Source organism: Megalobrama amblycephala, linkage group LG24, assembly GCF_018812025.1.
Source record: "Megalobrama amblycephala isolate DHTTF-2021 linkage group LG24, ASM1881202v1, whole genome shotgun sequence".
In the NCBI taxonomy this organism is placed as follows: domain Eukaryota; kingdom Metazoa; phylum Chordata; class Actinopteri; order Cypriniformes; family Xenocyprididae; genus Megalobrama; species Megalobrama amblycephala.
The window spans coordinates 15,125,937-15,151,487 of NC_063067.1; the positions used below are offsets into that span (position 1 = coordinate 15,125,937).

General features: G+C 37.5%; 2 protein-coding genes across 6 annotated transcripts; both read left to right on the forward strand.

The window, feature by feature from the left end:
- The first annotated feature begins 6,589 nt into the window (after positions 1 to 6,589).
- Positions 6,590 to 16,281, forward strand: lemd1 (LEM domain containing 1). Of its 5 annotated transcripts, none has more exons than XM_048177684.1 (10): positions 6,590 to 6,700; positions 10,294 to 10,399; positions 10,481 to 10,636; positions 11,611 to 11,672; positions 13,023 to 13,091; positions 13,396 to 13,497; positions 13,607 to 13,702; positions 13,774 to 13,860; positions 15,366 to 15,430; positions 15,557 to 16,281. In XM_048177684.1, exons 2-10 carry the CDS (start codon positions 10,318 to 10,320, stop codon positions 15,849 to 15,851), a joined length of 1,014 nt encoding a protein of 337 aa, XP_048033641.1. In that variant the 5' UTR covers positions 6,590 to 6,700; positions 10,294 to 10,317; the 3' UTR covers positions 15,852 to 16,281. The 5 variants fall into 5 exon arrangements, with proteins under 5 accessions (XP_048033641.1, XP_048033640.1, XP_048033639.1 ...); XM_048177681.1 differs by lacking the exon at positions 6,590 to 6,700 and adding an exon at positions 7,032 to 7,399 and having other exon boundaries at positions 13,774 to 13,854; XM_048177680.1 differs by lacking the exon at positions 6,590 to 6,700 and adding an exon at positions 7,038 to 7,399.
- A 251-nt stretch (positions 16,282 to 16,532) lies between these two features.
- LOC125259763 (N-fatty-acyl-amino acid synthase/hydrolase PM20D1.1-like) lies at positions 16,533 to 22,880 on the forward strand. The gene is made up of 13 exons (XM_048177679.1): positions 16,533 to 17,005; positions 17,480 to 17,566; positions 18,094 to 18,329; positions 18,423 to 18,509; positions 18,600 to 18,733; positions 18,818 to 18,937; positions 20,154 to 20,229; positions 20,320 to 20,381; positions 20,468 to 20,546; positions 20,647 to 20,718; positions 21,709 to 21,874; positions 22,027 to 22,126; positions 22,204 to 22,880. The coding sequence occupies exons 1-13, from the start codon at positions 16,792 to 16,794 to the stop codon at positions 22,316 to 22,318; spliced, it is 1,548 nt and encodes a 515-aa protein (XP_048033636.1). The 5' UTR covers positions 16,533 to 16,791; the 3' UTR covers positions 22,319 to 22,880.
- The last annotated feature ends 2,671 nt before the right edge of the window (positions 22,881 to 25,551 follow it).

Consider the following 25,551-nt stretch of genomic DNA (forward strand, 5'->3'; position numbering starts at 1 on the left):
AGTACAATGTCGTTTTGACCATAATAATGTGCCAAATCTAACTCGTATAAATATTACAGTAGTACAGAAAAATATTATACATACATTTATAGGTAAAATCGAACTCCGAGCCTCCTGTACCCATTCTGTGATGTCAAACAACTTCCTTGTGCAAAGGATCATGGGGGCCCGAAGTGTCCATCAGTTGTACCCTTCGAAATCCTTCATTCCGAAGGGCCCTTTGACGTGTCCGGTTTTGAGCACTTTGGTTTGAAACGACCCTTTAATATGTCGGCCATGATCATTTTCACTCCGAAGTGCCCTTCGAAGGGCAATATATCCCACTTGGAATGCACCGTTATTTCATTCCTGAATGAATCAGTGTTTTTGAAAGAATCAATTGATTGAGTGACTCATTGACTCACTCATAAAGAATCAATTGTTTTGTTTCTGAATGAATCAGAGGCTGCTTCTGAATCGCATACTCTCTATTTTGAATAAAAAAGTATGTAATAGTATGAATGTGTGTAGTATGAATGATTGCAATCTGGATGTATACATTCGCCATATTGTCATTATCATGTGACCAAAGTCCCTTTAAGACAAGTAATTTCACTCGGCGGCCATTTTTGAAACGCCTCTCGGGCATCCTGGGCATCATGCAATCTCTTTGAATGGGGAAACATCAAATTCTCCAAAACTGTTCGCCAACCTTACGATTAAATTTCATATTTGAAATCACCAATGAAATCTAACAACAACCGGCTCATAAATTTAGTTTCTAAACGCTCGAATCATGACAAAAAAATGTATTTTTCAGGCTGGATCAAGCTAATGCGCATGCACAGACCTAAATGCGCGTCTCTTCGGAGGCGCGAGTCTGATTGTTTCTATAGAAACCGGTGCTTCTAACGGCCGCTGAAGTGACGCGATGACTTTACCAGTCGGCGATTGCCTCTTATTTAGAAGGCGGGACTTATTCCGCCATATTGCGCGTCACACTTTCTCCCATTCAAAACAATACGAGTGACACGTTTTGTGTTATTCTATAGTCTTTGATGTGACCTATCTGTTGCATTACTTCACTGCCATTCACAAATCCTCTCCTGTGGCTTCATGGGATACTAAAGCATCCATTGAATGCACACTTCAGAATCTTGCAGGAGGTCATCCGAGTATAGCCTACTTTTTGCCTAATCTATTATGAGGACTGTGAATTTGGACATACTTATTTTGTCACATTGCCTACTGTTTTTCACCTACTATGTAGTAGGGAATTCTTCTAGGATTCTAAAAACACCTAGTTATGTGAATAAATCACAGCACCAACCACAGACCTCAAAACAAAACTCAGATTATAATGTGCCATTTTCATTAGGCATTTCATTAGCGTCTGAACGGCAAGTTTGTTTAACTGTTTACGCGTAGATTGTGTTCATTAATCAGATCTGCTAAACTCCCTTGAGCTGTGATGTAAAAAAAAACAAAAAAAACGTCTTTTGTCAGAGGCAGAAAGTCAGCTAGACTTCTGGAGTCTAATTGTAAATTGAATGTTTGCATAATCCCCTCAGCATTCACCAAGGCCACAGTGGAAATCACAAAAGCCTTTTGATTAGTGCTGTACCTTTTTATTTTTTGGCATCGTTACAGCGTCTCATCAAAGACTGTTTGGAATGTTCTGAGAGACTGATGGACTAAAAAAACACATCTCATACTGAAGATGAGGAACTCATAGAAGGTTTAGTGCAAGAAATGAAAAAGTAACCCATAAATAAATCAAGAGAAAATCCCAGAATTTCCCCAAGGAGGAACTTTAAAAAGAACAATGAGATACAAACACTTTAATCCTCCCAGGCCAGAAAAACTGAATAATAGTCTCTCTTTTGTTTAATTATTCATGATGATGTGAGTTTTTTTCTCTCTTTAATCTTCTGTGCAGACTGCAGCTTGGCTCAAGTGGTTTAAATAGAATCTGTTTAGCTGTGAAAAAGATGTAATAAAAGGACAAAAACACAGAGGGTCTCATGGTGGTTTCACCTCAGAACTCAACACTACTGTGCTTTATGGCTTTCTATTCCTATGTGATTTTGATATGGTGTATCATGTAGGGTTCAAAGCCATTAGGTACAGAGTGGCTTATCAGCAGTGGATGTAATCAATCAATCTAATATATATTCATTAGAGGTTTTGCTACTACACATTTGTTGTAGTTTATGCAAAATTGTCTGTTGAATGGACTACAATGGGCTCTAAAATATGACGAGAGCTGAGACGTTTCATTTACAAGAAATACGCCGCAACATAATAATGCCTAAATAGATAGCAGTTTTATTGTTTAACCGAGTGTCAGTTTTGAATGTTAAACATGCAATTTGCGGCACCAGTCTCGGGCTGGCTGGGTGAGCGTTGGGGTGATGGTATATTCACATTTGCCCTCCCTTGCATCATGGTTTCCTGGGAGAAGAGATGCATTCATTTGAGAATGAAAGGAGAAAAAATTAAACAAAAAAGATGAGAAGAGAAACACAGAAAGACGGGGAGAGGAGAGGAACGTGGGTTATGCATGTTGATGAGTGAATGAATGCCACACTAATCTGGGCAACAGGCAAAGCGTTGCATTTCTAGAATAGACAAGCAGAGTGAATCAGAGTTCATCCACTAGGAATGCACCTTAGTGGTGAAACACACAGCATCTGTGCCTGCGCCCGCCACTGACATGAGGGAGACAGAGCGCAGTTGTGATGCACAGCACGTTTACTGTTGGCAGATCCTTCTGGACTCTTGAAGCTTATTAAAGTGGCTTGTAGTACACGATAATCCTTTTGCTAGGAGCCCTATGGAGTAATGTATCAGCCTGGTGAATAACCAAGATGCAGTTTATAGCCAGCGTTCAATTGAAAACCTGCAGTCTGTGAAGAATAAGAACATTTTTTGCAGTTACTTGTGTTGCCAACTGTGTTGCCAACTGCTTTCAATTGAAAGTAGCTAAAACTGTTGCTAAATGTCGCTAGATGACGTCATAATGGCGAGTTCACTGATCTATATATGGATCAGTGGACAAGATAATAATCCAAATAAGGTTTGTCCAAGAAGTAGTTAGATTTGTTGCTAGGCTTTTATATCTTTCAAATATTTTGCCTTGCATTAAGAGCAGCTCTAGTAAACTGGTCATTGTGCAGCAGATGTCATTAAATTAATCTTTATTGTTACAAAACTTCATTATATTGATCTCTAGGATACTTTATTAATATTAGTCAGTTGCAACACTGAAGGATCAATTAATTTTGCATGACCGCTAAACTGGATATTTCACAATGGCAACATACCAGAGGTCGTAAGATTCTGCGGCCTCTCTCTTTTCATAAAGTTAGCATTTTAGCACTCTGATTCCATCATCCCAAAGGATTTTGGTTAAAAGCCTGAAATAAGGTCTGTGGTGAACACAAGCTCAAGTAAGACACATCAGTAATACCCAGCTCATGTTTTTTTTGTTTTTGTTTTTTTAAGCTTTTACGTGTCTTGAAAAAGACGGTTGCTAACAGGTTGCAAGACATTGTTGAGGACATTAAACTTCATCCGGCCGAACAGCAAAACTCATAATTTCGCTCGTTTATAATTGTGCTCTTGCAAACTATATAGACTGAAAGAGATTAGTGGTGGTGATGTTGAAGTCGAGTGACCGTGTGTTGTTCGTTTATAGCCTAAAGTTAGCTTTTTTCTGGCACTTGGTAGGGTGCACACTTGGTAGGGTGCACACTTGGTAGGGTGCACACTTGGTAGGGTGCACACTTGGTAGGGTGCACACTTGGTAGGGTGCACACTTGGTAGGGTGCACACTTGGTAGGGTGCACACTTGGTAGGGTGCACACTTGGTAGGGTGCACACTTGGTAGGGTGCACACTTGGTAGGGTGCACACTTGGTAGGGTGCACACTTGGTAGGGTGCACACTTGGTAGGGTGCACACTTGGTAGGGTGCACACTTGGTAGGGTGCACACTTGGTAGGGTGCACACTTGGTAGGGTGCACACTTGGTAGGGTGCACACTTGGTAGGGTGCACACTTGGTAGGGTGCACACTTGGTAGGGTGCACACTTGGTAGGGTGCACACTTGGTAGGGTGCACACTTGGTAGGGTGCACACTTGGTAGGGTGCACACTTGGTAGGGTGCACACTTGGTAGGGTGCACACTTGGTAGGGTGCAATAAGCTAACGATATCTAACCCTTCCAAGTGTGCACCCTTGGAAGGCTCTGAAAGATCAACTTGGACATGACAAGGTTCTTCCTCTGCATATCCAACAGTGAACATAGAACCACTCAATAATAAAGCCCATTCAATTGTTTCATCTAATGTCCCAAAATAGAGTTGTTTTTCAAAGGCTCATTCAGACTGCCAGAAGATCTTGAGTATGGTCTTCTATAAAACGGTTACCTTGGTGTAACAGAAGTTGTTGAGCTCCAAGAGGAAAAACTGCTGCTAGATCCATCTCAAATGGGTCGGTTATTCTGCAATGTCTGCCGTGTTGTCTCAAAGGAAGAAGGGCGATGATCTAAATGCAAGCAGTTTATTCCACACTAAAACAGTCACATGAATACAAACTTGGTTCCAGGCATGACAAAGTAATCCACAGATTAGCAAGGAATAAAACCAGGCATGGCAATAACATGAACTCCAGAAAAGACAAGGAATGAACTCCAGAAAAGACAAGAAATGAACACCATGGGAGAACACACAAACACTAAGTTAAGGAAAGTTAAGTTAACTCAAACAATAACCACCAAACTTAGACAGAATCAGGGATCTATTTATACAGAGGCAGACTAACAAGATAAGGAGGAAATGAGGGGCGTGGATAATTGTCAGTAAAATTAACAAGGGTAACTATGGCAATAAATAAGGCAGTTAAAGCAGGCACATGGTGAAGCAAGACATGACATGACAATGAACTTCAACATAAAAGTCCATGCAGAGTTCCTTACAGTGAGATGATAATAGATATATTAGTAGGCCTATATTATAATTGAATAAACATTTAAACATTACCGCTTTATTATATATATATATATATATATATATATATATATATATATATATATATATAAGTATAATATTGTATATATAACTGCAACTATATAACAAATTTAGTTACATTAATATAACTATATTAATTATATAACACGCATCTGAATATCTCTTAAGCAAACTAACCTTGGAACATAACCTTCTCCGGAGCAGGTTATGTTCAGAGAGCAAGTTGCTATGGCTACTTACATACCCTGAAAGACAGTTACCTCTGTTTTTGGAACCGAAAGTTGAGGTTATCCGCTTACTTACTCTTAAACATACCCAGGTATGTCACATAACCTTCTTTCTGGAATACCCCCCAGGAATTGATTGGATGGTTGTGGTTTGCTATTGCTGTGATCTCATGTGAGTGAGAGGATGTCCCGCCCTCACGCCGGAAAACACGTCATCAGAGAAGATATGTTGAGAGGGAGGGGAAGTTATTTTCTTAAAGATTATGAGAGCACATGAACTTAAAATCATTCATAATAAATTCTGCAATATTCCATACAAAATAAGAATTTTCAATTTTGCTTTCATGGTGACTTTCAGGTAAGTAAGAAATAATAAAAAATCAAATCAGTTTATTATTTCTTCCTGTAGGCCTGTTTATTAAAGGTGCAATATGTAAGATTTCTGTCCACTAGAGGCCCATTCAAAACAAAGGCGTAGCTTGATGAAGGCAAGATTGAGCGCGGAATCTTAGGACATGTGGTCTTCACATCACAGCTGGTGGAAAGAGTCAGGATAGGACTCAGGAAGAAATCATGTTCATGGATGAGATCATTAATGTTACTGTAGTATGAAGCAGAGCAGGACTGAGTGTTGTAGGAGCTGAATGAGGACGCTGGAACGATTGCGCAACACACGCCTCACAAGCAGCGGGACTTTTATTATGACACAGTCGCCGGCGCCGCTTCCTCTTTTCCGGTAATGAGTACGAGGTAACACAGCTCTGTTTATCATATTAGATAAATTTGAGTGTTTTGAAAATTATGTTATAACAAAATTCTGTATGGCATGGTAAAGCATTGTACTCACAAAAAATCAAGAAAATTTGATTTAAACAATAAGACTAAACGTGTTGAGCTATATAACAACAATTAGTTTTCTGTTTATAAATATATCAAAACAGTTGTTCCACTGCCTAAAACATGTAAATATTAAAGCGTCATTGGTGTTTCCATGGTTTTTACAAAATAAAACCAGAAACCGAGGGTAACGCGGGTATGACGCAATTGACAGGCGACTCCTCACACATCCCGGAGCCTTGGTTGAAATTGTAATTTCTCACGATTTACAAATGGATGGAAACATTTGGGATATTATAAGTATTCAAGTGAACAAAATATATAACACTAATCTCAACACACTATTTTTGTATATTTTACTGCAAAAAATCTTACATATTGCACCTTTAATTTGATCATTATCACATTCTCACGAAAATGGTCATCTAACACACTATCCCCTTACATAACAGGTTTGATTTTTATGTATTTTTAATAGCTAAAATACATAAACACTAACGATAAACTTATATCTTTTGCAGCTGACATTACGTTGTAGAAATGGCGGGAAAACATCCAACGTGTGACGTTGCCATTAATCATCAGAGGACGTCACGTCAGCGCGCGGACATTAAAATACTATCCAGGTAAGGTGGCGTCATTAAGGCTTGTTTAAAACACCAATGGTCAGGAGTGAATAGCTTTACAGCTTCTAGCGAGGTGAGTTTGCAAATATGCTCGTTTTCAGTTTTTCCCCCACGTTAAACAGGTCAAACGCGCAAACAATGACCAAAAATACTAATTTACCATTTATTACCTGCAAGAAGCTACTCACATTATTGACCTTGTGAATTAATATCCGCGCGTTTCTGGTCTCTTGTGACTTATGTGTTGATTTAAACTTGTACAGTAGTGTTTTAAATAGTTTGCCTGAACAGGCCGCATGAATGAATGAATTGATAGGCGTTTCACACGCAGAGCATATAAGGAGACCCCGGCGAGCAGCTGCTGGTGGTGTGACACGGTTGTTTGGACTCTCAAAACTCGCTGAGCTTCCAGTTCTTTTGTAATACAAAGCCGACGTTTCATTCGAGCATCGGAAATCATTTCCTCAGGGCTTGGGTTTTCAGATGCATTAGCTTTCCACACCTGACATGCCGGTGTTTGTGGAAGACCCCTCTCAGTTCTCCAAAGAGAGGCTGAAGTCGGAGCTCATAGCGCATAATGTGGATCTTCCCCCACCGGAGAGCAAGAAACACGCTTATGTTGAGCTTTATCTGAAACATGTGAGGACAAACGGCACAGATTTCTCTAGTGATGAAGAGGAGGATCATTTTAATGCCAACGTGAGTTAAAAACGCCGGTTTAGCAGCTGTAGAGGTCACGTTATTAATCTTCATATCTGAAGACTGTCTTTCTGCTCTTGACTCGCAATATATGTGTTGCATCTTGCAGACAGGTTTGTAGGATTCCCCAAACTGTTTCCATATCCACACGTGTCTCTCCAATAGTTTGACGCAAGGTGGCGTGATTTAAATAGATTTGATTTGTGCTGTGAATATTCATACCCATATGTTCTTTGCTTTCAAGCTGTTGACGAGTTTGTAGGTCATTGCCTGTCAGCTCCCAACTGCAGTGAAATACAGTTAAAGCATGCATGCATCTCAAAACATCAAAGACTGTTCTGTCAAAATGGGGAATTATTATTTTTTTCTCCCTTGAGTGAGGCTGAAACATGATTCCTCAAAGTTGTCGAATAGGGCTCCAGCTGTCTCATGCACTCTCTCTGGCTGTGTGTAAGACCACTGCAGGTGTGTGTGTGTGTGTGTGTGTGTGTGTGTGTGTGTGGGTCGGTCAGGGGCCCACAAAGGGGGCTGGGGAATCTGGGTTAGAGCCATCTTAGACTCTGGTGTCAAATTCTCAGTTTATGATTAGAAGTGTTCAATGTGTGATGACCAAAGTGGTTTTACCCTGGAAAGTAGCATGGTTCAGGGTTCACGAGTTGGCTATTTATTTTTTTTATATTTTATGTTAACAAACCTTTTAAATTACAAACCCTTTTGAATTGTATCTCTTACTGCAGGGGTGGGGAATGTTGATCCTGGAGCGCCATTGTCCTGCAGAGTTTTGATCCAACCCTGAAAAAAAACACTCACCTGCCTGTAACTTTAGTAATCCTGAAGACCTTGATTAACTTCAGGTATGTTTAAATAGGGTTGGAGCTAAGCTCTGCAGCACAATGGCCCTCCAGGATCAATGTTCCCCACCCCTGTATTACTGCCTCAAATTTAGTTAATTGTAAGAAAATGTTAAGAACTTTTTTTGAAGAGTGAGCAACTGTTGAAAAACCGGCAATATATTTTGTGACTATTTTTAGTATTATTAAATAAAACTATTAAATCATTTTGGTAATTGAAATAAAGCTTAAAATATAAAAATTGGAAAAGTTGCATTGGCAATTAACTGAAATAAAATAAGTTTAAGTTAAAGCATTAAAATTACAATTAAAAAAAAAAAAAAATCTGAATAAAAATACTACTAAATGGTATAAAGCACAAAATTAATAAATTTAATTAAAATGAAAACTGAAAATATAAAAATATAGGCTAATTCAAAGTATTAAAGGTGTAATATGTAAGAATTTTGCAGTAAAATATCCAAAAACCACTAGGCCAGTGTTATATATTTTGTTCACTTGAGTACTTACAATATCCCAAATGTATTCAACTATTTGTAAATCGTGAGAATTGCACTTTTAACCAAGGCTCCGGGACGTGTGAGGAGTCGCCTGTCAATTGCGTCATACCCGCGTTACCCGCGTTACCGGTTTTATTTTGTAGAAACCATGGAAACACCAAAGATGCTTTAATATTTACATTTTTTAATAGACAAGGGAACAACCGTTTGGTTACATTTATAGACTGAAAACTAAATGTTATGTAGCTGCACCGGGACTGAGCAGCCACCGAGCAAACGCACAGAGTAACGGTATAACATTTTCAACACACTCAGATGTATCTAATATGATAAACAGAGCTGCGTTACCTCATACTCATGATGAAAAAGCGGAAGTGGCGCTGGTGACACAACACTCGGTCCTGCTCTGCTTCATACTACAGTAACGTTAACAATAGCATCCATGAACATGATTTCTTCCCGAGTCCTATCCCAATTATTTGCCATATTATTTATATATATATATATATATATATATATATATATATATATATATATATATCCCATATTATTTTTTATAGTAATATATACAGTATATATATATATATATATATATATATATATATATATATATATATATATATATATATATATATTACTGTACACACACATACACACATTATACACTCCCAATGACTTCTTTTTAAGTGTTTCTCTTGTCTCACTTGAATAATGTAAGTGTTTTGGTCTAATGTCTTAGCTAGCAAACAGTCAGCTCATTTAGGGTCATTAGCTGAAAGTAGCCTTCTGATAAATTCCAATTAAATAAGCACAAAACTGCTGTCGAGCTTTTTTGCTAGAAAAAATATGGATATTATTGGTAGCTCAAGGCAGGATCAGTGAAGACTAAGAAATGAGACTATTAGTGGTCTGCAATTTTTGTTTTATTGTTGAAGTGGTCTGCCACCTAAAAAGTTTCAGAAACAGTGCTAGAGGGTTTTCTGACTAAACGCTACATTGAAACGGCTCAGATAAACGTCATCTGTTCTGATCTATTAGCACTGCTTTGCATTTCTGCTGTTTTTACATAACAGTGCAAACCTCAAATATCTGTAACACTGGTTTTTTTTTTTTTTACTTTTTGTTTTACTAAATATGTCACAAATGTGTTGACTTTTTGTCTGGACTCACTTTATTTGGCTCTTTTCTCTGCACCTTATTTTGTGAACATGGAAAGCATGCTTAATTCTGCTAAAACGTGAAGAAGTTTCTTCAGCCTGAGGTTGGTATGTGTTGGGAAACTGCTACAGCAGCTAATATTGGATGTGACCCCTTTTCAGAATGTGTCAGTGCAAGATGCAAAGGCGAGAAAGCCTCAAAACAAGAGTCTATTGAGGATTGCGTGAGCCAAGGTTCACCCTTTGGCAAGCTAGTGTCAGCATATGTTTATTAGATTATGCTAAAATGTGCTGATTCCTCACTCTACCATGATGAATCGCTATAATTTCACTGCCTCCAGAGGATTTGATTAAATAGTTTGTTGTGTGTTTATTTCACTGTACAGGCCGAGAAAGAAGAAGCGGCAGACATGGTAGACCTGAGCTTACTGACTGATGATCAGCTGAAAGCCAAACTGCTCCAGTATGGGGTTAAAGCCGGACCCATTGTAGGTCAGTCTGAGTCACGTTTCAAAACCGATTAGGCTATAAATTCAAGTTCTTATGGTGTCTGTGTGTGTGTTCTCTGAGCAGCCTCCACTAGAGGTTTATATGAAAAGAAGCTGAAAAAGCTGCTGGATTCTTCAGCACAGACCTCACAGCACAGAATCAACGGCACAGGGGATGCAGGCCTCTACTCGGACAGTGAGGAAGAGGCTGAGAGGGAGGAAGACGAGGACAAGGACTCTGGTAGGGAGCAGCATTGATTCTCGAATATTCATTGAGTTGTCTGAATGATTAGTCGATTTATCGGTTTAACAAAGCCAAGAATAAATAAGCTGAACCCAATTAGAGGACTTCAAAACTTCATATAGGATGTGTTCTTGTTCAAAAGCACCTTGACGGAAGGGCACAAAACGCTTGAGACATGTTTGCATGCTAACTAAAGCTGTGTCTACATTAATGCGTGTACATTTGAAAACAGCATTTTCCTTTCAAAACGCTCTCTGTCCACACTAGAGCTTTTTCAAGTTTCTCATTCACACTGAAACATCAGATAATGCTAAAATCATCTTACTGTGCATGCTTAAAATGTAATAAAAGCTCACTGAAATGATACAGAGAGACCAGACATAATACAGTTCTTACAATATTTTTCTGGCATGATCATTTTATTAGCATAATATCTTACCATTTACTGGTGTCTTTTATTTATTTATTTATCTTTTTTTCTCCTGTCATCTTTGCAGGAATGTAATATGAAAATTGTACAAAGTAGTAGCATTTATCTTTAGCAACACTGTGAAAGTGAATAGCTCATAGCAGGCAGACACAAACTGGTATAAACATAGATATCTATCGGTACAATGTGCGTCACATGACTAAACATGCATGTTGTAGTCCACACTACAACATGAAAACTGTTTTCAAATGTACCCACTTGGGAGAGCGTCTTCAAAAGCTCAATTTTCGACGGACAAGTCTGGATGAAAGGCCGAAACTGAGAGAAAAATATGCATTTTCAAAGGTATCCAGATTAATGGAGATGTAGCCAGAAGAACTGGCACTAAAAACATGACTTCTAAGAATTGGACATCTTGTCAACCATTGTGACCCATCACTAATTTATAGTAAATGTTTTTTTTATTGTCTGTATTGCGTTTCTCAAAGACTCTTGTTATTGTTCTTGCTGCTAATACCTTTTTATTTTGCATGTATTCTAGACTCAGAGCAGCTTCGGTCTGAAACGGTGTCCCGTACAGAGACCAGCAAAACAGGAAGCAGAGTAAGTGGCTCTACATGCACCTGAATCCGTCCTTTGTTTCCCCCTGAGACTGAAACATGATTCATCCATTATCTCGACTGGCTCTCCATATTCTGCTATGAGTGTTTTTCTTTTTTTCTTTTTTCATTAACATGGACAACATGTTGCTTGAGTCTTTCTGTGTAAAGAGGCAAGGCAAACCAGCTGTCCATCAGTTTAGTTGTGTAAGGCTATAAATTATGTATGTGAGACTGACACTTTTGATGTAGCAAAGAGGCCCTTGATGGTAACTCAAGCTCACTTGGTGGTATGATGGAGTTTAAAGCTGAAGTGTGTAATTTCAATGCCACCAGCATCATAACATGGTGTTATAAATAATGACAAACAGATAATCCTGCCCTAAAGAGCCAATGTTGCAGTATTTGGCTGCTCGGGACATTCCAGGGTTCTCTAGGTCCTTAAAAAGAGTCTTAAATTCAGTTTTTGTCAAATTTAAGACCATAAAAAGTCTTAAATATCCTATAAAAAGGAAGTTCACTCTATTTTCTAAATGCATGATATAGATGTTATTGTGAACAATTTATCTGTGGTTATGTTGGTGACTGTATTAATATATAAGTACATAAAACATTTTCGATACATATTGTATAAAATGCGCATTGAGTATTTTAAACATGCAGTTACCCTGTTTTGCTGATAAGCAGTTTTAAGTTCCCCTTTGAATGTGTGCCATAGCCTGTTCAATTGAGCAAAAGATTCTGAGATGCATTATTGATTTTGACATTGTATCGATTTCTTCTTAATGGACATACAGTATTTTTGTATTTGTGCAGGTCTTAAAAAGCCTTAAATTTGATTTTTTTTGTTTTTTGTTTTTTGTTTTTGCTGATACTCTGTACTGAGCAGAACTTCAGTTGTTGCTGTGCATTTAAACCCAACTAAGTAGAAAAGCCATTGGAATATATTGGTATTTTTTTGTCATTATTGTTAAGAAAATAGCTTTAGCTTGATAAATGTCAATTTTGAGCCTTTTTCCTTCCACATCCAGCTCTCTTATATGGGCTTTATTCAATTTCTGGAGCTTGCATCTAACCCAGTTGCACCCACATACTAAAGAGAGGCAAGCACCAAACGGCTAAACAATGTTTAGCACCACAGAGCTTTGTTTCAACCTACAGAAACAACCTACTAATAGTTGTTTCTGCATATTAAGCTGGACAGGATAAATATTTTAACATAAAAAATGACGCACTGCAGCTTTAATGTCTCAATGTGGTTTTCAGTAGTGTGAACAATGGTACCACTCTGTGGTTAAAGTTAGTATGGCATTAAATTGTGACGTATGTTGTATTGCATTTTTCACATCCACAGGTGGGCGTGTTCAGTAACAGCAGAGATTTTTACCCACGCTGCTTTGTGCCCTCAACTGGATTTGTAAATGTACAGTATGAACCATTCTTATTGGGCACAATTTTAAAGTGTCCATCCTGATCTTTTCTGCAGGGGGATAAAGGGGTCAACGGCACTATAATTTGTTTCTTCCACAGATTTTGTGGTGTCAAAGATTTAAGAGAGTAGTTATTTTTTGCCATATGCACTTTGTTTTTTGTTTTTTTTAGAAATGTTTAATTCCATTGCACTTGGAATTATGGGCTTTTGGTGCTACATCTGATTGACTGTTCCAGATGTTGTACTGCTTTGCATACATCCTACTTGTGCATTATTCAGTTTGGTTCTCTTGCAGGGAAAGATTCAGCACAAGTCTTTAAACTCCACCCAGAATGGGTCTTTGGGTCAAAGTGGGTCCCAGTGCAGATCCTTCAGCATCACTCAGATGGTGGAAGAGGGGAGTGTGTGTTTGAGAGAGTCAATAATTGTGGGATGATTGGCAGCTATTTTGTTTTGATTGGTTGTAGTTTTGAGTCTTGGTGTGATTGTATTTGTTTTGTCTGCAGATGGAGAACAGATTCAGTTCTCAGTCAAAACAATCAGAGATTGAGAGGAGATCTGGTCAGAGAAGCAAGCAGACGGTGGACAGCAGGGACCTGCGGGTTTGTGCTACAGATAATGTTTTCTTTAACAGCAGCGCTCAAGTCTGACAAAAGCTCTTATTTCTCATCAGGACTACATGAGGCTGGATAAAGACACCATGACCGGCAGATCTCTTTGTTTAACATCTCCATCAACCCATAAGAAAAAAACTGTCAGAGTAACTGCTTTTTCCCTCTCAGCCTTGCTCCTCTCTCCTCCTCAGGGTCTGCCTCTTTGTTTGTCCTCACTCTTTCGGTGGATGGTTAATTCAGCAGACATACTGCATTGCCAGACATCTAATGGGCTTTTACACTCCCTCTGTCCTTCGGGAAATCCCTCTGAGTTCTCTTTTGTTTCTTCATTTTCTCACTTTATTGCACTGACTTCACATACCTGAGAGCTTTAACCTCTGTTAAATGTAAAAAGGAAAAACCAAGGAAAATGCTTCTTTTCAATTTAATTTTAGTATATTTTTAGTACTCCTTTCTTTCTCCTGATTTAAAGGTTAAAATGTACTGTGAAGTGCAGTCACTGCATTGATGTTTGGTAGGTCAGAGAGAGGAAAGCGCTCATGAGTTCTATCAAAGGCCTGGCTTTCTTGTTTCTGTATCTTAGATCTTAATGCTGTGCGCATGAATGCAGCTCACATGATTCTTAAACCCTGTATGGCTGAGCTACACTGTTACACTCTTAATCACCTGTTTTAACCCGAAAGCTTTAGGAAAAAATGTATTGTACTTTACAAATGTACCAATCATTGTGATAAGAATGGGAATGTTTTTCCCCTTTATAGTAAGCTTCTGAGAATTTGAGGAAATATACTTTAAAATCACACAAAAATGAAAGTTCTGTCATTTATTACTCACCCTCATGTCGTTCCACACCTGTAAGACCTTCATCTTTGGAACACAAATTAAGATATTTTTGATGAAATCCAAGAGGTATATGAGCAATATAATCAACACTTTAAAGGTCCAGAAAGGTACTAAAGACATCATTAAAACAGCCGATGTGATTGCAGTGGTTCAATCTTAATTTTATGAAGTGACGAGAATACTTTTTATGCGCAAAAACAAAACAAAAATAACGACTTTATTCTACAATCTCTTCTCTTCCCAGTCATTGTGCTTATGCAGGTGATGCAGTGAGCACAGTGAAGGCTTCCGTGTTTGCGTCTGAATGCCGGCTCAGTATTGGCCAAAGCTGATCATGTGAGCAGCACGACGCATGCGTGTGATGCTGACGCAGGAGCCGGCCAATAATGAGTCGGCGTTCTGATGTAGAACCTGGAAGCGCTGGATGTTAATAACATATGAGAATGACACAGAAGAGAAGATTTTGTTGAATAAAGTCGTTATTTTTGTTTTATTTTTGCAAAAAGTATTCGTCACTTCATGAAATTTAAGGTTGAACCACTGTAGTCACATAACCTGTTTTAACAATGTCTTTAGTACCTTTCTGGACCTTGATTACATAAGTGGTGATTATATATCAAATGACTTGCTAATCCGCTCCATGTTTTTCTTGAGTCTAGGCTGGTATTCCTCTTCCTTTTCACTCTATCCTCCCATATATTTCGTGGTTTTTGTGATGTCCCGATTCACTTCTTTTGTAGACTGCACCTTTACATGTAGGTTTTCTTATTCAGACTTTTTTTTTTTTTTCTTTTTTTCTGGCCAATAGGAACCTGTGACGGATGTTCTTTCAGAGATGTTCCCTGACACTGCCAAAACCCCCACTGGAATCTAGTAAGTACCATCTGTGATATTTTCTCATACTTAAGTGCTACCATTGTTCGCAAACTATTGATTAGCATGCCTCTAATTCAATTTTGACAGTGTAAATTAGTCCTAATGTCTTTTTCCTTCCTGCAGTGCTACAAAGAGACGGCCTATAAAGGGAGCCGCAGGCCGCCCTGTGCAATTTAAATACCCTGAAATGCCGCTACTGAGTCCGACTACACTGGAGAGGCAGGAGATTCAGCAGCGTCTAGTGCCTCTGTGGGTTCAGATCATGGTATTTCTCCTGGTGGCCTGCCTGCTGTTCCTCATCTACTCATCCATAGAAGAGCCACTCTCCAGTCCTTTCACTGCGCTGTTCGATGGTCTGCATGATGCTGCTCTTATATCCACCTCACAGGACTCCCCCGCCACTGACGATACAGCTTAACACTGATGCCAAAGGAAGTTATTGCAAATTCATCTCAGGTTCTAGTCAGCAAGATGTCATATGATTATCTTTTATAAAGTGGTGTCAGAGGTTTGTGTGTTTGGACTAAATGAAACTTCAACCATACCTGCCTTCAAAGACCTCCTAGGATTTTAAACTTGAACTGATGGGATGTGTAGTTGGCTAGTCCTGTGCATGGAGTGTTTGTTTTCTCTGATTGATCTTTTACTACAAATGTGTATTTTATACAATTTTCCTTGTTTTCGGGTTGTTTGTGCTTTTGTCATCAGCTACCTGAACTCATGCAGGAACACTCACATTCTTCTCTTACATCTTACACAGCTGGAATAATGAGTAATGTATGGTCTCTTTCAGTTTTTAAACACGTACTTTGTTTTATTTGTGAATAAATAAATATGTTCTCCTAAAATTGTTCTTTGAAAGCTTATAAATTCAATTATATTAATATAATCTCTAGATGTCAAATTTTGTGCAAATAGGATGAGTGGCCTTAAAAAAAAGCTTTAAAAGAGCATATTTCTGAATGAATAAATTGGCTTATTAATAGCTGCCCTGTGTGAACCCCTAAAATATCAGAAAATGATTTACAGCTGCTTTTTTTCTATTAAATATGACCTTACAAATATGTATTGTAATGGTGTAAAGGATAATTAAATGATTAATGAAGGCAGATACTTGGAGTACTGCAGCTCAATGTTCTGCAAATTACTTTGTTGTTCATTTATTTTAAAGCTTTCAATATCTCTGTTGTTGATTACTCACAACACATCAGGTGGTCTCATTTTCATCTCATTTGCTCTTCACGTTTGTGGTTGTCTCTATCACACCAGCAGGGGCCCCTTATGTTGCATCACCAGAGAGGCAATAAAAATGTGAACCATGATCATACAGAGATTCATTTCTCTTACACTTCTGAAAGATGAAGACCAAAATCAATAAGAAGTCTGTTTTGAAGTTTTCTGGAATACTGCTGTTAATCCTCCTCCTTTCAGTTTTAATTTTGTTTTCTGTTGTGATCGGTAAAACATATACATTCAAAGTGAACACAGAACTTGGACAATGGGAAAATACAACTACCATTTATCCCGATTTAAGTCCAGAACAGAGAGAGAATCTGCTGCAGAATTTCAAAGGTAAGGAAAGCTTGATCAGTTTTATCAAAAGTCTAACTGCTTAAATATTTAAATGCTTCATAAATGATGAATATAGTAATAACTATAAATAAATTAAATGGTATTTGATATTTGTGTTATTTGGGGAACAAAACTTGCAGACATGCAGAATATTCCGAAACAGAATTTGATCATTTTCAGATTATGGAAAAATAAAAATCCAATTAAATGCGTTGCTGTAATTTTATATATATATGTAGTTTGATGATACATCAGGTTTTTATGGCTCATATAGTACTATTGAGGGGAATATGGAGCTACTTGCAGGCTTTTGTCTGTTAAGGAGATAAGTGAGAATTGAGATCAGGGCTTGAAAACCCAATGTTAACCCTTTTTTTTTTTTTTTTTTCAGAAAAAAAGGCTAAATCAGAATTTTGACTTTAATCAGAAAATAATGTGTTCAGATTCTCATGTTTTCTTTTCATGTTTCCATAGTGGCAATTCAGATTCCCACAGTGTCATTTTCCGAGTCGGATCAGAACATAAGCGCCCTGCAAGAGTTTGACCAGCTACTAAGGAGGGGTGAGGAACTGATGATGCCCAAAGCATGGGAACTTATAGATTCTTCTTGCATATTTTATATGTAAACCCAGTTTAGAACTCAGAATGTTCTCACAAGGTTCTCCTAAAGTTCTGAACAAACGTTCTCAGTAACATTAATATAATTTTTGTTCTAAGTTATCTGGTCTTTAATAATGCTAAACAGCACAAATACATTATTTATACATCGTTCATGGAAGTTTTTTCCAACACAAAGGCCGAAATGCTTTAGCTGGACGTTCGTTTAATGTTTTTTTAAATGTTGCAGCTTGTTTCAGAATGTTTAGAGAACATTCAAAAGTTACGTTCCCATGTTTGCAAAATTATAAAACTGAATCTTAATGTTCGTACATCCAAGAAAAAGTGTTTTTAAGACATTTGATAAACTGGATGTTTTGAACATTCAGAGAACATTTAGAAATAACATTTTCAACATATTTTTGTTAGCTGGGAAGAATGAAAATTTTTTTTTCATTAAAGATTGTTAATAATTTATTGTGCTCTTTCAGTCTTCCCAAAGGTCTTCTCGTCCAGCCTGGTCAAACATGAGCTGGTGGGAAACTACAGCCATCTGTTCACGGTACCAGGGAGAGAGCCTGATCTGGAGCCTTACATGCTGCTGGCTCACATTGATGTAGTGCCGGCCGATGAGGCGGATGGGTGGGACGCTCCTCCTTTCTCTGCTCAAGAGATCAATGGCTTCATTTATGGACGAGGAACCATCGACAACAAACAGTCTGTGATGGTACAGTGAATATGCACTGCATCGGTTTTCATTGGAACAATTGCACACTGTTCACTCCAACTTGATACTAACTGTAATGATGTGCTCTTGAAGGGGATCCTTCAGGCGCTGGAATACCTGCTGGAACGAGGTTACACCCCTCGGAGAAGCTTCTATATTGGTTTGGGTCATGATGAGGAGGTCAGTATAAGATCATACTGTATGTTAACCATAGTTCATCTGCTGAAATCAAAGCTTGTCTTAATGCAGCTGTTTAATTGATTTTCTCAGATTAGTGGCACAGAAGGTGCTGTGAATATTGTGAAACTGTTGAAGAGTCGAGGGGTGAAGCTTCTGTATGTTTTAGATGAAGGTCTCACAATTATGGATGGTGTGGTAGATGGCCTCAACGAACCTGCTGCCCTGTGAGATCATTGTTTTACTGTATTAATATAATTATTTTAAGACTGAATTATAGTGTGTAATTTATACCTTGTGTGTTTTCGTAGAATTGGTGTCAGTGAGAAGGGTCAGGCCACAGTAAAGCTGAGTGTCAGCAGCGCTCCAGGACATTCATCCATGCCGCCCAGAGAGAGCAGCATTGGCATCTTGGCTTCAGCTGTCAGAAGGCAGGAAAATATGTTCAAATTTACTGTAATATGAAAACTCTAATGATAATCTTAATATAAATATTTTCTTTGCACCTGTAACGGGGAAGTTCACAAAGGACTATATTGCATTTTCAAAAGCAAGAAAGAATGGAACAAACCCAATGCAAAAGCCGTTATCAACGTTCGTCTGGCACATTTACATCTAACTCTCAAAACTACTGTATTATAGCAGATTATAATCAGTGTTGGAGGTAACACATTACATGTAACGTGAGTTACTTAATTAGATTACTTTTTCAAGTGATTATTAAAGTACTGCATTACTTTTAAAGGGGTCCTTGATTATGATTTCACTTTTTTAACTTTAGTTAGTGTGTAATGTTGCTGTTTGAGCATAAACAATATCTGCAAAGTTACGACGCTCAAAGTTCAATGCAAAGGGAGATATATTCTTTTAAAGAAATCACTTTTTAAGGACAACAACAAATGGCTGGTAGGGACTACAACACGCTTCTTTCTGGGTTGGTGACATCACAAACCCCAAAATTTACATAAGGACAAAGGAGGCAAGGGTGTGTTGGGCTGCTTTAGAGAAGAGGTTGTTGTAGTAGAGTGTTGTTACCATGCTGTCATTTTACGCCAGACCGCTTCACAAACGAGTGTCGATTCAACACTGGATTTGCACAAAAGATTAACATGACGGCACATGCTAGTCGATGAGTTGAATCAGTTCCACAGCAACTACATAAATTTATCCACTAACCGTTCAGAAACGTCCAGTTTCATTCTAAAAGTTGGAACTTCTTCTTGAGTCTCTCCATCAGTGTCCGACTCCGGTTTGAACAATGTAAGGCTGAAGACCATTACTGACAATCGTCATTTTGGCTGCGTGAGATTCTCCAGCTTTGTTGTTGTTGAGCAACCGAAGCGCGAGCTGTTAAAGCTCCGCCCTCTTCTGGAAACGGAGCTGGGAGCTGTAGTTTATTTGCATTTAAAGGGACACACACAAAATGGTGTGTTTTTGTTCACACCCAAATTTGACAAGCTATAATAAATGATCTGTGGGGTATTTTGAGCTGAAACTTCACAGACACATTCTGGGGACACCAGAGACTGTTTATTGTTTTAGATCAAGTATTTTTACACATTTTTCTGTTTAATTCATCAGATTGCATAATGTTGATGTTTACTGATAGATTAATTAATTATTTTTTTGTTATAAAAAATTTCTCAGTTTGGAGAAGAACCGGATGCCCAATCTTTTTGGTCATGGTCCTGAGCGTGCCACATTTGAGCACCTGGCACATAAGGTGATTAATCAAAGATGATTTAAAATGCTTAATGACACTCCTACTCCTACAAATACTGAATTGCTTTATACTTTCTCTTTTGCCTTCTAGTTTGGCTGGCCACACAGAATGATCATGTCTAATCTGTGGCTCTTCTCTTCACTGCTCAGCGGGTAGGCCACGTTTTTGCTCAATACAGTAACTAATATTTCTTAAGTCAGTACATGCTCTTATCTGATCTTTCAAATCACATTTGCAGTATTTTGGAAGGACAGCCTGACACAAATGCCTTTGTAAGGACAACAACTGCCGTCACAATGTTTAACTCGGGTGTGAAGGTGGGCTGTTATTCTCATCATTTTCTGTTTATGCACAATTTTATATAAAAAAATACTCTTAGCATGAATGGAGATCTGACTATTTCTTTCTCTCTGACAGATTAATGTCATGCCGGCATATGCTGAGGCTTTTGCCAATTTCCGTATCCACTCATCCCAGACGTTGCAGGAGGTTAGAGGTCACGCTGTAGCCACAGCATTAGCACATTTAGTTAGCTCATACTTTTAACTAGATTTGCATTGCTTGACAACAAAGGAATTTTTTGCTCAACCCTGAGTTAAAGCTGCAGATGCTGGAATATACTGATACAAAACTCACATACAGACAGACATTAATAGTAATATGCAAATGGATAAACAGACAGAAAAGACCAATCAGATTTCAGAATGGTCTTTTCTTTGTTTACGTCTGTTTATCCATTTACTTTCACTCTCAAAACTACTGTATTATAATGTTATAAAGTAAAAAAACTACGAAACTACTTTGCATTTATTTTGCCATTCTACTAATTTCATTCCACTCATCAATTTCGTATACATTTACAAATGTACTAGTAAAAACATATTAAATGAAGCCAGTCTCTCTACTCTCTAAATAATCAAACTATTAAGACTTATTTAAGAAATATTAAACTATTAAGAAAAAAATGTTTTTTTTTAAGTTTGTAAAGTAGCTATTTATTTCAATTATTTTTGTATTTTACTTGATTTTATACTTTTTTGTTTTATGTATTATTAATTCCCTCCTAGTATTTTAAGTAGTTTTATACTCATCATCTTGTATAATATTGACATGCAATTAATAATTTAACAATCCTTAATCAATTATTAAATGAAATTGCGTAAGGATTATTCAGTTCAATTTGATGGAATTATTAATTTACTATTATTTAAATTGCGTAAATCTTTAAAAAAAAAATGCTCTTTTTTGGATTTTGAGTGAGTTTACTGATAACTAAATTAATTGAAAAAGAAATAGATGTAAGAAAGAACACCTATCAGAATTGAGATTGCAAATATTAATTGCTGTTGGTTACATTTTAAATACAGAATGTTCTATTGTTGTACGTCAGTGGTAGATTTTCAAACTTTAATATATTAAGTTTAATATAAGTTTACTAAAACCAAAAGTTTATTAATTAATTCCCTATTCACTTTCTAGGTTCTAAAGCTGATTGAATCCACCATATCTGATGAGCGTGTGAAGGTAGAGTTTGTGAGTGGATTTGACCCTCTGCCCGTCAGCTCCTATGATGACGATACATTTGGGTACCAGATCATAAAGAAAACTGTGAAGGACATTTTCCCTCAGGTCACTGTATCTCCTGGTAAGGCTTTCAGCATTGTCATCATTGTTATATTTGCTCTCTATCAAGAGCTCAAGGGGTTTAAGTGCCTCTTGCAGACATCATTGACTCATGAAGAGCTTCTCTTACTCTTAGTTTTGTCAACAAACCAGTTGTACGATTTCCTCTCACAGGGATCTGCGTGGGTAACACTGACAGCCGGCACTACACAGAACTGTCTCCAGACATTTATCGCTTTGCCCCATCATGGTACAAACCCGGTGATACTGCAAGGTATGACACACGGAATTGGTACTCTATCTGAAGCTGTAAAAGGAACTAAATATTAAACAGCTTGCACTTACCTTTAGATTCCACGGTGTGAATGAGAGAATCTCCATCCAAAACTATGAAGAGATCGTGCTGTTCTACTTTCAGCTCATGCAGAATAGTGACATTAGGAACTTGCCGGCTCCTCGCACCTAAAATGAACAGATGTCATGCTTTGGAATTCTGTGGAATTTATAAGCTTTGTTCTGACTGAATGAACGTGAATATGAAATCTCCACAAAATATATTTTATTCTATGTTCATGTACAGTACTCTTCAAAAGGGGTCAGTCAAAAATTATTGTAAGTGCAGAAAATGTATGTCTTTTATTTTGTATTTTTTCTTGTATGTATTTCCGGGTATGTTGGTCACGCGCTGGTTGGTGCAGGTATTTACGTAAGTCTTTCCTGTTTTTGAATGTAGGTGCGTAGAGAGGGGGTGGGTAGCTGGGAATGCTCACTTTCTGTTGACTAACATGTAGCGGCAACCTATAGCCGCTGAGAGGCTAAGCAGCAGCCAGGACAAAACTGTGTGACGCGTTTATTTCTCATGCATTTAAAACCAAGTACATTTTATTGTTGTTTTGATTAAATATAGTCAATGAAAAGAAAATACTTGAAACTGTAGACAGGTTGAGAATGGTTAAAAACGGTCAACAGAAAGTGAGCATTCCCAGCTACGCACCTACATTCAAAAACAGGAAACACTTACGTAAATACCTGCACCAACCAGCGCTTGACCAACATACCCGGAAATACATACAAGAAAAAATACAAAATAAAAGACATACATTTTCTGCACTTACAATTATTATTTGTTGTTGTTGTTGAAAGAATACTTTTATTCAGCAAGGATGCATTAATCTGATCAAAAGTACAGATATTTATAATGTAACAGAAAATTCTATTCATCACAGTTTGCACAAAAATATTAAGCAGCACAATAGTTTTCATAACATAATAACAAGAAATGTTTCTTGAGCAGAAAATCAACATATTATGATTTCTGAAGGATCATGTGACACTGGAATTTTCAGTGTCACATGATCCTTCAGAAATCATAATATGTTGATTTTCATCACAGGAATAAATATAAAATATATACAATTAGAAATATACAATTAGAAAACCATTATTTTCAATTGTAATAGTATTTCACTATATTACTGTTTTTAATGTATTTGTGATCAAATAAATGTATCCTTGGTGAGCATAAAATACTTCTTTTAAAAGCATAAAAAAATCTTACTGACCCCAAACTTTGAAAAATGACTGTAAATATATTTCCTTAATTTGCTTGAAATGATGCATGTAAAATGACATGATTGATAATAAAAATAATTTTCTTGCAATTCCTTTCTATAGTATATTTGGATAGTTTTCACTGGATGAGTTATTTTAATTACAAATCACTAGGTTCTTTGTTAGAGCGCCCGACTCCCATGCGGACGGGGAGGGGTTACATTGGTGCCGTGACCTGGATGGGAGTGAGGTTTAGGGGTATGAGGATAACGGACATAGGCCGGTAAAAGCTGTGTGTGAAAAAGTTCCAATATTTTTAAATCTCAAGATTTTCTTGTTATTGAAAAAAAAGCTATTGTGTTAGTGCTGGGTAACTCAAGGTTAATTCTGAGGCCAGCAGCAGCACACACAGAGTAACTCTGTAAACGAAGGACGTCAGGTCAGCTGGGTTTACAGTTTGCACACACAACCTCTGGCTTGCCTACACTCTGCTCCTCTTCACTGAATAGAATATCTTAGCCTTCAGGTTATTGCATTTTTTATGTAATATTTCACAAGGAGTCTTCTGTATGTCAAGAGTTTGTATTTTTGACTTTGCTCTGTCACACTGTCAATGATTAATAGTCAAATGTTACATGAAAAGTATTCAGTATTCAGATGTTTATGGAGCTGGCTGAGACAATAGTTGCCCTATACAGAACTACTGTAGACTCCTGCAAAGTCATCAAGATGCAGAGAGAAGATAAAGACTCCTCCAGAAGGACATTTTGACACCGTCTTTATGTAGTTTATAACCTCATGTATTTGACCTTTGTTTCATTGCTCTCATCTAGTAAATATTTTCCCTGGTTGCATCGCCTTACTGGGCCTTAAACATTTTTGTTTATTGGTTTAAAGAGTAGTAAAATAGGCATTATTCATTAAAGCTGCTGTCCGTAACGTTTTTTGTGTTCAAAATTAACAAAAGTTATATAATGAGCAAGTACATAATGAATCCATTTTCCAAACTGTGTTTTTGTCTTATCCTGAATCACTATGGAACACCTATAATTGTTTATATTAGGACTATTTTACACTGGTCGGATCTGCACTGCTGCGGAGTAGCACAGTACCTTCATGACTCGTCATAGACAAACAGAGAGATGTAGCTCCGGCTACAATGTTCTTCCACAAGATGCATGCAGTTCTATTTATTAACCTCTAGAGCACCAAAAGTTACAGACTGTAGCTTTAAATTATAATTGTAGTATTGGAGTGAACACCAGACTCTCTCACTCACACACACACAATCCATCCCTTTTTATAGGCTACCAAAAATGGTGCCTTTGGAGGGCACTGAAGTGTTTAATTATTATCAACATATAGTTTTAATAAAAATAACTCTAGAAATGAGTTCCTATGACACTTTCCAGATAGCAACTTTGTGCTGGGCAAAATCAGGACCACATCTGCCATGCATGGTATGATGATCTGAGCCATGTGGCGTGGAATGATGGCACTTGGGTGGACTACTCTTATTTACCAGATCTGAGCCAAAAGCAGGCCATAGCAATGCCACATGTCAGCCAAGAGCAAAGAAATAAAGAGGAACTGGACCTTATCTGAGCCACAAAGTCTTTATATGTTATTTATAGAATCATCTTAGCATTAACAAGCCTGTTAACAAGCAAAATCACTGAAGGAAAGAAGAGAACAGAAAAAAAGAGACAAGAGAAACACTAGAGCTACAAATGACTTCAGTCACACCCTTAGATGAAATCAACTGAAGATAAAAGAAGACATTAATTCTCTCAACTCCACAAACAGCATTACAGCTTCACATATTACTAGCCAGACTGACTTTATTTCTGTCATTCATTAACGGAAGATTAACACTCATGTTTGTTTCATTTGAAGTTACCATAATGGTGACTGGTGTTTCCATTAGTTGGGCTCTTAACTCTTATACTTCTCTATAACTGCTCTGACAGTGTATTTATCAAACACATTTGCAGTAACAAAAAAAGCTGAAAAGAGATCAGATGATGATGATTTTTAGCTGTTGATGGTTTTATAATCATCATGAAATAGGCTGAATCACTGAATGAAAGTGTTTTGCCATTAACACATTTAAATTATAAACCCCATTTTACTGCAACAGGAGTCCGC

Bases quoted from the DNA above. Each gene is read 5' to 3' on its own strand.
- lemd1 (XM_048177680.1), top strand. From the start codon at position 7,208: ATGCCGGTGTTTGTGGAAGACCCCTCTCAGTTCTCCAAAGAGAGGCTG. The intron at 10,400-10,480 runs GTCAGTCTGAGT...TTCTCTGAGCAG, and splicing joins TAAAGCCGGACCCATTGTAG to CCTCCACTAGAGGTTTATAT. The intron at 13,092-13,395 runs GTACAGTATGAA...GTTCTCTTGCAG, and splicing joins CCTCAACTGGATTTGTAAAT to GGAAAGATTCAGCACAAGTC.
- LOC125259763 (XM_048177679.1), top strand. From the start codon at position 16,792: ATGAAGACCAAAATCAATAAGAAGTCTGTTTTGAAGTTTTCTGGAATA. The intron at 17,006-17,479 runs GTAAGGAAAGCT...ATGTTTCCATAG, and splicing joins TCTGCTGCAGAATTTCAAAG to TGGCAATTCAGATTCCCACA. The intron at 18,510-18,599 runs GTCAGTATAAGA...TGATTTTCTCAG, and splicing joins GTTTGGGTCATGATGAGGAG to ATTAGTGGCACAGAAGGTGC.